Consider the following 14093-nt stretch of genomic DNA (forward strand, 5'->3'; position numbering starts at 1 on the left):
TAGTATCAAACCAGCAGTTTATTGTGTAACGAACACCCACATCCTGATTCCTGTCTGACCTCCACTACATCAGCTTTGCACTAATTAACAGAGACTCTATAGAAGAGTGAAGCAGCAGGCAGGATAGCATACGGTTAACAAGTGACTTAATATTTTTCAGAGATATCACTCTTTCTAGGTACAGAACCCAGGCTCCAGGCCCTGGAGTTGGGCAGTTGTCACCCTTATTTGGTTGTCCTCTTCACAAAGAAGCGTTTGTAGGCAGCAGCATAGCCATGATGGTAGGCGTAGCGCTCACATGGGTAGTAGTCCTCACAGATCTCTCTATGGCGTTCCTGGGGGCTCTTATGTCTTTCTCTGATCCTATAGTAAAAGTGAGGAGAGAGAGAAAGAGGGGATGGAGGTGAGGTTAGAGAGAAGTGCCATTTAAAATATTGATGTCCGTGGTTCTTTTCAGCCTTGCCTTTCCACTTAAGTCTCAGTCTACACTGCAGTGTTCTCCCAATCTGAGAGCATCTCCACTCTGCAGCTTAAAAACATAAGCAAGGTCAAAGACCTTTCAGTTTGACAAGAAAACTCCCTGCACTTAGAGCTTTCTCAAGTGACACTTAGAGCAGATGGAGACTCACAAAGCTTTTTTTGGTTGAGAAGCAGTTCATGATTCCAAAGTAACTCAAATCTGATGACCTAAGCTCTTCCACACTTTCAGACTGCCAAGGATAGTGGCAGAGAATAGGAATGGCCCATTAAGGAGCCATCTGGAACTGCTATAGGGAACATATTAACTTATTTGTTTTAAAAGGGAAATTTCACAGTTCTAGCTTAACTACAGTGGACTTCATGTCTGTTATTCATTCAGGGTAGCCACATTGAAATCCTTTAATGAGGGTATGTCCATATTATCTACATGGCCTCCCCAAGGCCACTGCCAAGAAACAAGACATTCCCATTCAGTCCCGCTCTGCAGATAATGCACGATGAAAAATGTGGTAGAACAGTGATGGCTGTAAGCAGTGCTGCTTTCATGAGCACACCCAAGATTGGGAACCTGAGAACATCTCACAGGACCAATGCCAAAAAGTGAGCACACAACAGTTTTTGGCACACAGTGCCAGGCAGGACTTTTTTTCTCAGTGATGGTAACAGAATAGCTTTGGAGATGATATAGCCTTACCCCGAGGGAACTTTCTCCCTGTTTGATAACTGTATCTGAAAACAAGGGCAGATACATGCTGAACAGAAATGCAACACTCCCATTCCTAATACTAGAAAAGCTTTGCTTTGAAATAAGATGATGTGAAGAAGGCGTTGAGAGGCCAAATAACATAGTCAAGCACACATAAAAAGCACGTTGTAGATCAAGGAACAGAACCCAGGTCATCAAGTCTTAGACTGGGTAATCTCTGGATCATTCTTTTTTTTCAGGGCATAATTAGTGATTTTCCTTCTTTCTACTGTTGCTTTCTTTGGACTAATTAGTTATTGCCTTAGTGGCAGAGAGACTGTTCAGGTATACTCCTGTGACTAATCTTGTTCCATGTTCAAACTGTTTTGAACAAGTGGGGACACCAACATAGGAGGGAAACTTAAACCCCAAGAGGAAGGCCAGTGCTATTTGTAACAAGGGTACCAACTTAAACATGCTTAGGAGATCCACATACACATACATATTTTATCAATTTCCTGAGACCCCATGAAAACATACCTCTCGCGCATAATAGCTTTTTGTCTTGGATCCGGTCTCATGAAGTCATGAGCACTTTGCCTGGTAACAAAGGGACCTGATGAAATTAAACAAAATTGTTAAATTAATATTTGCTTGAAATGAAAAGCATCCAGTATTTAACACGGTGTCTCTTCCACCCTTTCCTATTCTTATCTGATATCAGATCCTTGACATACTCTCAGTAGGTTCTCTGGTTTTGCTTGATGATATTTCAATCTGCCATGTAATCGGTCCTTGGGTATCCTAACTCCATTGGCTGTTATTTGACTCTGGTGTAGATCTTGGCTCTTTTTTTTCTTCATAACTCAGTCTCCTCAGAGTATTAAACTTTCTATCATTCTCCTATGATACCCTCCCAGCAACTTCTTGATCTGATGGACCTGTACAGATCATTTGTATCTAGGCAGCTCACAAACCACTTAATTTGCAGTGGGTTGCTGAATGAAGAATGAGATGCTTAGCTATCTGCTGCAGCTTTAATTCAAAGGATGCCACATGTCTAAAGACCTGGAGCTAGCAATCTTATCTGACCCATCTAGGATGAAGCGAAGGCAAAAATGTAGTGAGATCTGTAATGCCAGATCTGCCAATGATCCCTGCAGCGCTCTGTGATATAGCCTTCCTGAGACTCAGCACATTTTTTTTAATCACTACCTCTGCCTCTGAGTCTTTTGGCCAATCTTAAATGCCAGCAACCATGATCAAATCTATTTTTGGTTATTTTTTAGATATGACTTTGGAAAACACCATAAGAAATTTGTTATTTGGCTTCAAGGTATATTTTATCTTTGTGCTTTTCTCCCATTCATCCTAAAATCCAGTCATCAAAGAAATCCAGTTGGCCTGGAATGAGCTGTTCCCCCCCACCCCCCTTTCTATATTTCCATCAATCTCCTGGTCTCCTGCTTGCCAGTCACAGCTGATACTTCTAATAGAGAAGTTAAGCCAATTGAATATCAGAGTGTTTTCATTCCTCTCTAATTTAAATCAAATAGTAAAATAGTCTCTTACTAGTAAACTCATGGGATTCCATACTCTCCTGGGACTCTGGGGAAAAAACAGAAAAACACGCATTGAGATGCTGTCTTTTGAGCAACATGGTATCTTTCTGTCACCATTAATAAAGAGAAGGAAAGAAAGACAGAGATGTCTCATTTATTTTTTTAAAGAACAAGGGAAAGGGGAAGAAGCAGTGTAACCTAGTGTCAGAACAGTGAACCGAATAAGGGCCTGGGGTTGTGCCACTGATCTACTCTAGGCTCCTCAGGAACATCACTTAATTTCTATTCTGCTGTCAGTAATTCTCAGTCAGGGTGTTGCAGAAACCTGGGTTGCCTCCAGATCCTTTCAAGGGCGCCTTAGGTGACAAAGAATGTTAGCACTGTCAGGTGTACAAACATGATTCACAAGATAAACCCAGAGATTGCAAATAGGAATTCATAGTGTTAAAAATATTTTGACCTGTTGTTGTCTTTTTTAGTTTTTTTGCAACAGAAGAATTACTGTATCATTTTTTTGTAGTAAAAAATGAGTGAAAACTAATAGCTGGCATTTTCTAAGAGGTGCCTGGAGTCTAATAAGGGATGCCCCAAGTCTAATGAGGTTGAGAACCACTCCGCTATGTACTTTCTGTATCTCTGTAACAGATATGGCAACTACATTCCTTCTAAACATGGAGGGGGATAGCTATTGAATGAATTAACATTTGTAAAATCTCAGGTTGAGGATTCGATGGAAATGTAGGTAATTCAGATATTAAAACTATGCATTAATACACAAACTGAACACAGAAGAGAAAAAAAGATACCTCTTACAAAAGGAGATAAGGAGAGTATGAGGAGAAAGCTCGCTGATTTTTTATAAAGCCGAAACAGGCAGCCCAGGATGAATGGGGCTGCAACTGAGGGGCAACTTGGACAGCCACTTTGCCATAGGATAAAGGTTCTGGGAATTATACAGGGGATACATCCCTGGAATTTCCCTAATATGCCAGTGAATCACTGTTAAATATATACTGCCCTGTCCTGCCTCCCATCCTGGATTTCTGTAACTGATGGTGATTAAGGGAACAGCTACAGGATTAGGTCTCTCTCATCTCCTCTTTCAATATTTGATTCAAAAGAATGGGATTCTGGGGAGGTAGTAACATCAGGTATTGCTGATAGAAGGATCTGCAGCAGAGAAGAAGGCTCTGAAGTGCAAGGAGTCCTAGACTAGTGACAGAACTATCTCGAGCTGATTGAATTCTGGAGTAGAAAGAGAGGGGTCTAGCAGGCTGGCAGGGGGAATTATACAGAGAAGAAGCAAGAGAAAAGCAAAAAAGAAATGGACAAACAAGTGAAGGAAACATTTTCAGTATGCCTGTAACTAGCTGTCAGTCCAAAACAAACTGCAAGAAAAGAAGTCACCTACCATAACAGAAAGCTGCCATCACCAGGACAGCCAGGAGCGCGAGGATGATGATGGTCCGCATTGTGTGCGCGTGTGTCTTGTTTGTATGCTGTCTCTCTTTCCACTGAGGGCAGCCGGAGACTCTGGGCAGGCTGCAAAGTTAGCAGTAGAGTGTTTATTATAAAAATAGCGGCCGGGAGGGAAGGAATCAGATGGAGGGGCCTGGGAAAGGTAAGGGTTGGCTGGCATGTATTCCTGCTAGAGCTGTTACAAAACATCCTCTATTAACAGATTTAATCAGCCCCCGATGGTGGGCGAGGCATGTTTCCCTCCCCTCCACCACTCTTGCTTCAGGGGAGGGTGCCTTAGTTCAAAGCAAATCAGCTATTAACATTGCATGTTCAGAAGTGCTCTGCCACATATCTTGAATAAGTTCCAGACACTGGTGAGGGCCCCCTGAGAGGGGTGTATACTGATCCTATATCTACAGGGTGGCTATTCTCATTCCACCTCTGAACTCTTCTTCCAGCCCTTGCCACGCTGTGTCTGGCTACACAGAGCCCAGCCTGTTTTGCCAGCTCAGTGAATGGCGGGACTGAAACAGATTCCCGGTTTCCTGGAGAGATGGGAAAATCTGATTTCAAATAACTATTCCACCCTCAGCTCCTACTCAAGCTAGTCCTTACTGGGATTCAAGGGAGTTCATTTTTCTTCTTTCCCCCAAACACACCCCATTCACCTCAATCCTAAAAAGATGGTCTCTGTAGAGATAATGAAGAATTAAAATTTCTACTGGAGTAGCACCTAACATTCTGAGTAGGGTTTTTTTTCTAATTTTTTCCCCCACTGGCATATATGTTCTGCTCCTCTGGGAAGAGGAGTCTCATCTTCCTCAGTAAATAAAAAAGTCATCCCTCATAGCTTCTGACTGGCTTGGTGCCAATAGCTTTCCACCAAAGTAGGGACTCAAGACTGCTACAATCCCTTTACTTTGCATGCCAGAAGGGGCCCAAATTACTGCAGAGTCTGTCAGTGGTCAGCCCTCTGATCTCTTGCCCATGGGATTGCATTCAAAGTATTGAAGGGGTCTGGAGTTGCCTCCTGGTCCAGGCATAAACCCAGGTCAGTTCATTCCCTGAGCTCACTGAAATAGATGCTCAACTGTCATCATTATTTCTTGACCTTGCAATTTCAGTTTTACACTTAGATCTTGAGGGATTCAGACCCCACATGCAACTTTTTTAGTCGGGGCAGTCAATCTGGAAAGGTGCCAGTCATGCTAAAAATCAAACCCTTCCCTACTGGAATGAACCACTGAATTGTGAAGGAAGAAGATAACTCTGGGCTTTGTAAATCACCTTAACAATGCCAAGAAATAATTGACTCCAAACTCCCTGCCCTGCTCAGGATCTCTGATCCTTAGGAAAGAAAAACCCCTAAAATAAGTCCTGTAAGCAGAGTCCCCAGTAAGAATGAGATATTTTCCTTCTGTTTCCCCACTCAGAAGAGATGGATCACTCCCCTTTTTTTCCTTCCACTCTCCCAGCTCCCATACACCATTCAGATTATGCAAATACTATGCTTTAATGGGGATGATGAGAAACCCCAGTGCACACTAGTAGAGAACAGAATTGGAGGCTAAATATTTCCTGCCCATTTTAAGCCCATTGCCCCAGCTTCCTTTCTTCCCAGTGCCTCCTACTAGATTTGAAGAGTATTGCTAAAATCTCTTAGGGAGATTTTACTGCCTTGGGTAAAGAAAATTTGCATTCCATGCTGTTCAGAAGTGTAGAGTTTTGTTTTTCTTTTTCCCCAGAGGGTGGGTTTTATAGGTTTCCTGTATATGATAGGCACTCTGGCAGTTAGGCGAGTCTCACTGCTGTCAAAAAAAGGAAAGCTGAAGTAAAAGACATCAGGAGAGAAGCCAGAGATAAAACAAATGGGGCACAGAAAAACAGATTCTAAAAGGACAAGCCAAGAGAAGATGCTGGCTATGGGAACACCCAAACAGAAACACTTATACTTCCTGACTGAGCCCTCTCCGTGTACCTGCCCTGGCTTCCAGTGCTGAGTCCTCAGCCTCACTGACCCCAGCCTTTGCTTCCTCCCACAGTCACTCAATGGTCCCAGAACTCCTGTAGCATCCTATGGCGTCACCACAGAAGTAAAGGAAGTGTCCCAAACAGTATTAGCATGAATACTTCATTCTTTTCCACAAACCCTCAGCATTTTCCAAAGACAGATTAGCTGCCATTGTGAGCTGCCCCACAGTAGGCATCCCTTGGTATTAGTCGGAAAACCATATTCACTGACAGAAGCCCTTGCCTGGCCAAAGCAATCCCCACCCTTTCACAAGGTTGCTGAAACACATACTCCTTCCTAGGAATCCTACCAAGTGCATGCCCACATGTACATATACCAAGTATCACACCCCGGCTCAACTCCCTTCTTTCTGCCTTTGCCATCTAACAGTACACTAGAGACTTAGGAACTAAGATTAAGTACCCACAACGTTTGTAGGGAATTCTGCCGTGTCGGGATAGGGTACAGAGCTGAAAAAGTAGCCCTGTGCTTCTTGTTATGATAGACAGGATAGCAACAATATTACAGACTCCTAGGCAAGTTTCTAACATTGTACAGCTGCAAAGAACCGCACAGACAATAATTGCTAACAACTGTTAGGGAAAAGAAGGGAGGTCCCTGCATACTCACCAAAGGCGTTATTCTTCAGTCTGCAGCTCTTGTTGAGGAGGAGTTCTCCCAGCGTTTGGTAGCTTTAGCTGGAAAAGAAGGGCCCTTTTATTTATCATCCCTGATCAGCAGCTCCTCCCCTTCTCTCTCCCACTCTTGAGCCATCCTCCACCCCCAGGCTACCACCATCTCTGTCAAAAACACCTTTTACCCTCAATTAGGAAACCAGAAACCTCAGGAAATGGAGCCGAGAGAGCAGAGGAGCCAAAACAGACATTGGTGACCAATGAAGTCAAAGCCAAGTCTTGGGCAGACCGTGTGCATTCAAAGCCATTAACGAGCAGTGGGTAGAGGCTTCCTGAATGGAGGTCTAGTCTTCTTCCTTGACAGTTCAGTTCATATCCTGAACAACTCTCCACCAACAGTCTTGCACTGAGTCAGACCCACTCTCAGAAGAGCCGGTCAGCAAGAACACCTGTTATGCATGGTAAATGGTTAAGGTCAAAAACCACACCACACACACGCACATACACATACAGACCATGAGCCTTCACAATTGGCAAAGTAAAGCAGCAAAAAAAAAATCTAGTGATCTGAGACCTCTGCTATGAAGGGGCCTTCAAAATAAATTATTTCCCCAACAGCGAACCAATACCTCAGAGTGACAGGGTGAACTCAGGGGAGTTAAAACTGTGTGCAAGTTGATCAAAGAAGAGGTGCAGCTTCTTTATTACTTCTAAGCAAAGATAGCATCAAGAAAATCCATTGTACAAGCAGCTAATAATTTTAGCTTCTCATTTACAGATAAAGATCTAACTTAGAACTGGGTTACAGAGTAAAAAATGCAGTATAACTATCAAATTAGAGGAGCAGCAGCAGATTCATTATGGGGAAGGGTAATCCTTAGTTCCCTGAACCAGGTATGACCACTGGCCTCTCAGCACATGGCATGCGTATGTTTTTCCCTTTGCCTGATCCACAGAGAGCATGCATCTGCTACAATGTCCTGCTGCAAAAAAAAATCTCATTAATCGGGAGATAATGACTCATGTTTTTATTTTGTTAGGTTCTGCAGGTCAGTCTATGGCAGTGATTCATGGCAGGGTGCCACGAGATGCTTTAAAGGGAGCTTCAGGGTGCCACACACCATTATCAATATTGGGTGTGCAAATATCTACCTACACCTGATTCACAAAATAAACCCAGAGATTTCAAATAGGAATCACAGGCCGCATCCAGACATGCAAGGGCATGTACTTGCAGCAGCACAAATAGTAGTGGCACAAATTTATGTTGCTACTTTGTGCCTCAGCACATGTTCCTGCACATGCACTTTGTTGTGGGACAAATTGTCCTGCTTTGGGCAAACTGTCGTTGCCCAGCTCCTCACAGCCCCTGGGGGGCACAAATGGAGCAGTACAGATGCTCTGGCCGGCAGCCAAATCATCTTACTAGAGGACCAACCCTCTGTTTATTCCGGTGCATACTATTTTTGTGTGTTCTATACCAGTTTTTTTCCCTGTGCTTTTTTTGCTACTGGGAAATTTTAACATTCCACTCATGCAGTTTGTGGCATCACAAAGAGGTTTGTAGCACCACAAACTGCACGTGCCTACCTATTTGGATGTGGCCTAAGTGTCAAAACATTCTGGAACTTGTTGTGGTTTTTTTGAGTTCTGTGCAATGGAAGAATTGGTCTATTCTTTTTCTGTAGTTAAGAAATGAGTGAAAACTGAAAGCTGGCATCTTCTGAGGGGAACTTTGAGTCTAATGAGAGGTGTCTTGAGTCTAAAAAGGTTGACAGCCACTGGTCTACGATGTGGCAGCTCAGATGGCAGCTGTTACATAAAAGGGCGACTGGTGCCACCTTAGTTGGAGGGGCACATGCCCCACCCAGCAACCAGTCAGCGACTGTGGGGGGAAATCCCCCCACAGCCAATCTCTCTGACTGGGGTGGGGGGCAAGGTCCCCGCACAGCCAATCTCACCAACGGGAGGGGGCGGTCCTCCAGTAGCCAATCGCAAAGCTTCCACTCCCCAGCCAGTGCTCATGGAGTGGGGGGCACTGGCGCGCCCGCCTGCCCCCACCACCCGTTACCACTGGGTACATATGTCTCTGGTACAAGTAAAACATGGCCTTCACAGACCAAGTGCATCCCCACTTTCTGAGGCCAATGTTTCTGCACAGAAGAAAAGAGAGAGGGCATGTCTATACCACCTCTAAGCTATGCCCAGGATACTTTATCTAAAATACTGTACAAGAAAGAAGAGTTCAAATTGGGACAGACATAGAGAAGGGCTACAAGATGCTAAAGGATTAGATGACCTATCTTACAAGAGACAAAATAAAAGAGCTTAGTTTGTTTAATCAAAACCAGGCTGAGAATAGGCTGGATTATTTTCTATAAATTATGTAGAGAGGGGAGGTAAATGTTTGGGGAAAAAACAATTACTTAAACTAAAGGATAATGTGAGTACAAGAATGAATGTTTATGAATTGGTCAGGCTGAAAATTAGAATGAAAGATGTCTAACCATCAGAGCAGTGGAGTTCTGGATCAGCCTTCCAGTAAGACTAATGGGTGCAAAGTAAACTAACTAGATTTTAGATGGACCTTGATCAATTTATGAAAGGGATCATATTCTCTGAGATAGCTGGGAAATTAATGTGACGACCCTGAAGATCCCTTTCAGTCCTATATTCCTAAATTTCAGCATATAATTTAGTCAAATGCCATAATGATAATGATTTAGAGAAGCAATTGTTCAGCAAGATAAACAAGTGCTTTTTGGAACAACTAGTTCTAAAACATACAAGAAAACAAGCTTTTTTTCACTGAGTCTTAAGTCACACAGAGGAACTGAGCCAAAAGCTAACTATAGTTAAGTCATTAAGTACCAGTAGCCGCAATGCCATTAAAAGCAATAACCTCACAGAAAGAACCTTACTGAAAGCTATCGCAGTGACACTAAGATATGGAAAGGAAGATTTTTTTAAAATAAGGAAGCTACTCAAAATACTGTAAAATCAGAAGCGAATTCATTTTACAGTTATAACTTGATGCATGTGTCCTTATGTAACTCATTTAACTACCAAAGATTAAAACTGAAGTGGGTCAGAAAGATTTTCCATTCCATGAGCAATGTAGAACATTCAAGAAAATATTGTTTTGTTCCAAAACAGGGTAGAAAGCCAAACCTTGAAAAAATATTGTGGAAAAAAATCCTATAAAAATAGTTTCAGGTCAATCTTTTCTCACAGATCAAAGCCAGTGGTTGACTAAGATCAATTCTTCCTTTATCTGTAGAGTTTTCTTCCATGGTCATCCTTTTCTCCATGTTAATATCAAAAAGAAATAAAGAGATTGCTGCTGAAATGCCAGCAATATAAGGGAAACATTCAGCTCTCCATCTCCTTTTTGTCAAACATAAATAGACTATCTCCCCACTTCTTAGATGTTGAGGTGGAATTGGGTGTTGGGTAAAAATCAATGGCTAAAGCTAAAGGTGATCCTGGTAGGAAAAGGAAAGTGCTTTAAGGAACTTTTCCCACTTCATTAAGATTTTTTTCCACAGCCTTGGGATTCTTTTGGATTACTGCATGCTGCTGGATGTTCCCAAAACAGCCATGGCTGCAAATCTTTCCTCTGTGACAAAGAAGATTGTACCTCATCCCATCAGACTCAGACCTGACAAGTGTTCCACATATTTGTGATCTCCAAGGCCGATTATTACAATTAGTCAAATTTAGGAATTAAAGTCCATGACCTGAAAAAGCCTAATTTATTTAATTTATTCAAGCCTAATTACAAAACATGGCAACCCTCTGGTTAGCAACACTGGTGATTATTAGGAACACCTCCCCTGCATTGACTCTCCACTGTGGCTCCATTCAATACAGAGGTTTAATCTAGCTTTCTATCCTTTTATTCAAAGCTCTCCACAGGACTGAACCTAGAAACCCAAAAGCTCACCTCTCTCTGTAGGACCTGATGTGCCATAACATCTACACTCAGCTAAGACAATAGTTGGGTCATAAGCACAGGAGACAGAATTTCCAAAAGAAACTGGAGCATGATTCTCTAACTCAGTACATAAAGCAATGAGAATGACCTTGATTCTCAGCTTATGCAGTGGTAAGTCTAAACCTCATCTCTTCATTTGGCTTTTCCTCAATGAGAGCTCCATGTACACAATGAACTCTCTTACAGTCTGGAAAGGAAGGAAGGGAGAAAAGACTGTTAATTTTATTTGCATGTTTTAATATTTGGCAGTGGTTCCCATGCTATAATTAAAGAATTTACGTAAGTAATTTGATTTTGTACTGCAAACCACACACGAAAAACTAGATAAACAAAATAATCAAAAGATCTTTCTGTAAAATCAGAGGATGCCTTTGAGCTAAGCTCCACTGGGGAAATGAAGCAAAATTCCTTCCTCCTCTTCACTTCTTCTCCCAGCTCAAGGAAAGTTATGTCCTGCTCTGACTCATTTTCTAAAACCAGATGAGATTTATCCAACTTAGTTTCCTGTCCAGACTTGCATAGTGATAAGAAAGCAACTTGGATCTCACTCTACTCAGTGCAAGCCTTTCCCCTTCATCTGTTATGTAAAGGGAACTATGTTGAGTCTTAAATCAAAGAACCAAGGCATGTTTTAAACCTTGAATCTTCAAATTTTCTTGGGTGTAAAACTGGATTGACATTTTTATAAAATACATCCATCTTCCATTATTTCATCCATTTTAAATAGAAATATCAAGCCTACAAGTCTCTACCAAGAGCCCTGCCACGTTGGTACATGTTATGCATGCTTTTTTGCCCTATAGGCCTCAGGTTCAGAGCTGACTCATCTCTCCACCATGTGAAAAGCCTTCTCTATAGATTCCTTAAAAAGAAAATGAGATGTGCTGCACAAGATCAGACCAAATCTGGGTTTTGCCACTGCTTGTTGCCAATCTCTAATGTGCTTCAGAGAAAGGTTGGGATGGGTTCAGTGTTGTTTGTGGGGAGAAAAAAGACATTCCTAGTCTTTGAAGCATGAAATATGATTACACTTATGTTCATATGCATAACTATGAATGCTTTTAATGCCCATAACCTTAAGTACCAGACAAACTATTTGACTCAATGACCTCCTGCAGTAAGTAATTCCACAGACTAATTAAGTGCTCTGTGAAGAAAAAAATCTTTTATCGTATTTTTGTCAAGAGATTTTTGTGTCTTCATAAAATGGAAAAGTCTAAAAAAGGAGGAAGATACAACCAGTTTTCATTTTATGCCTATTAAATCTCTCTCACAATATAACTGGGTTCCAAGACTAACTCTATTCCCTTTTTTCTAGCAGTCATAATTTTCTCTGAATATGAAATGAAAAGGCTACTAATGGACCTGGGCAAACTTTTACGTCCAGTTTCTAGTGTATAATAGTCTTCACTCCAGAATTATTTTACACTGTTCTTTAGAGTGGATAGTTACTTATGTGGTAGGAAATTCTATCTTCTGAGTTACTGAGATCTATCTAGATCTGGTATGAGATCCATCAAGAGGAATCCTATAGCAGAGACTGAAAAAAGGGGCACTGTTGTAGGTTCAGGGACCAGAGGCGGGTCTTTAGATCCAAACCGTGAGTGACTGGGCTTGGGGTACATGAACAACACTGTCTGGAATTTGTACAGACTTATATTTATTAATTATCATGTCACAAAAATACTTCTGAGGGCATAAAGAGAGGAGCACATATCCTGGTGCAATCTACCTTGGTTTTGAATAGCAACGCAAATTATACCATTATCAGGAATGGATAGCTATTGTAGCTCTAGGTGGATATATGGGCAGGCTTTTTGGCCTACCCAAGGGCTAAAGGGCCTCCACTCTGCTGGAAGGAACACAGACTTAGCCCTGAAGTAAGATATAGCCCTGAGGTAAGAAGGAAAACCGGGAGAGGGATTTAGACATGACGAAATCTTGAGATAGTGGCAAGCAGATTCAGTCTCTACAAGGCCTTCTCTCACCCTCCTTTGCATAGACACAAAAGACTTAAAAATCAGCCAATCATGTCTCTGTTAGTCCAGCAAGAGAACATGTTCTGGGATTAAGCATCAAGGGCCCTCCAGTGAAGAACCCAAGCTCTATGGATGATACTGCCTGGCCACAATCATACCATCTCCCTGCTAAGCCTAGGACTACCAATACAAGCCCTGCCTACTTGCTCCCACTCAGTCTGCACAAGCCCAAATCTGGCAATTAGATCATTCAGATGGCTTACAGGATCCTACATGCATTCCCCAGCATTGCTCTTTTGAGTCTGCTCAGGTCCCCTCTAAGCCTTATCTATTGTCTAATTGCTGGGTTTGGGTGTGCACAAAACAGGACTAAACAGGCAAGACTTGTTTTTCAGCAGCGTACTAGACTTGATGGGAAGGTGGTCTAGATAAAGACAGACCCTCTTCTGACTCTCTAAACCTTTAGGATTGGAGTCTGAGCCTGACCCTGGAATCCTTGAAGCTCTACATTCAAGTTCTGTAAGTGCTACTTGAATTCCCCTAAGACCCTTTCAGGCACTGGCTCTTTTCAGTCATCTAATTTCCTTGTCTGTATTGACCCTTTTGTTAAAATCCTCACTGGCTCCACTATTCCTAGTTAGAAACATCTGGCTGCTGATGTTTTCAGCATCATGTTGGGATATGTACATCTAATCCTGCTCAGAACAAACAATATGATGATAAACCAGGAGAAATAGTATATGGTAGTATTTTCATCCCTTGGGAGCTCTTCAGATGCTATAGAAACAATTGGAGGTTCTCCAAAAGGCTGAATGTAGACACACACACAAAAAGTGAAAGGAGTGATTCACAGAGGGAGAAAAAACATCTAAGAGGCCAATTTCAGCTCCTTCTCGCCTGAGTGAAAATAAACACAGATGTTTGTTCTGTAGCCTTTATCACTCTTCTGTCTCCCTCCAGCACATTCAGCACTGAGGTATGAAAGTGACCTTGGTCTGATGCTGACAAACACAGCCCAGCTGGCTTTGAGATTGACGCCATTTCCCAGCAGTCAATGCCAGGCCAATTACACGCCCTCATTCCTGGAGCCCCTGTGATCATTGATGCCTTCTGAAAAGTCCCCAGGGCTGAAATTGCATTCCTTCTCTGCTGCCTGGCTTTGGCTGCTTCTCCTGAGATGTGAAATAGCACCCTCTGGGCCTGTTCTCCGTGATCCCAGCAGAGATAAGTGTCTCTGCTGCTCAGGAGAAGAGAGATGAAAGAACAACAGACTTTCTAGACAG

General features: G+C 42.3%; 1 protein-coding gene across 1 annotated transcript; it reads right to left on the reverse strand.

The window, feature by feature from the left end:
• MGP (matrix Gla protein) lies at positions 1 to 6916 on the reverse strand. The gene is made up of 5 exons (XM_006024193.2): positions 6830 to 6916; positions 4139 to 4269; positions 2738 to 2773; positions 1706 to 1781; positions 1 to 363 (listed from the first exon to the last, which is right to left on the reverse strand). The coding sequence occupies exons 2-5, from the start codon at positions 4197 to 4199 to the stop codon at positions 225 to 227; spliced, it is 312 nt and encodes a 103-aa protein (XP_006024255.1). The 5' UTR covers positions 4200 to 4269; positions 6830 to 6916; the 3' UTR covers positions 1 to 224.
• Positions 6917 to 14093: the final 7177 nt, after the last annotated feature.

Source organism: Alligator sinensis, unplaced genomic scaffold (genome assembly GCF_000455745.1).
Source record: "Alligator sinensis unplaced genomic scaffold, ASM45574v1 scaffold166_1, whole genome shotgun sequence".
In the NCBI taxonomy this organism is placed as follows: Eukaryota; Metazoa; Chordata; order Crocodylia; family Alligatoridae; genus Alligator; species Alligator sinensis.

Excerpts from the sequence above, each read along its gene's own strand:
- MGP (XM_006024193.2), bottom strand. The coding sequence starts at position 4,199 with ATGCGGACCATCATCATCCTCGCGCTCCTGGCTGTCCTGGTGATGGCA. Across the intron at positions 1,782-2,737 it reads GGAATCCCATGAGTTTACTA|GTCCCTTTGTTACCAGGCAA; the intron begins GTAAGAGACTAT and ends TAATTTCATCAG. Across the intron at positions 364-1,705 it reads AAAGCTATTATGCGCGAGAG|GATCAGAGAAAGACATAAGA; the intron begins GTATGTTTTCAT and ends CTTTTACTATAG.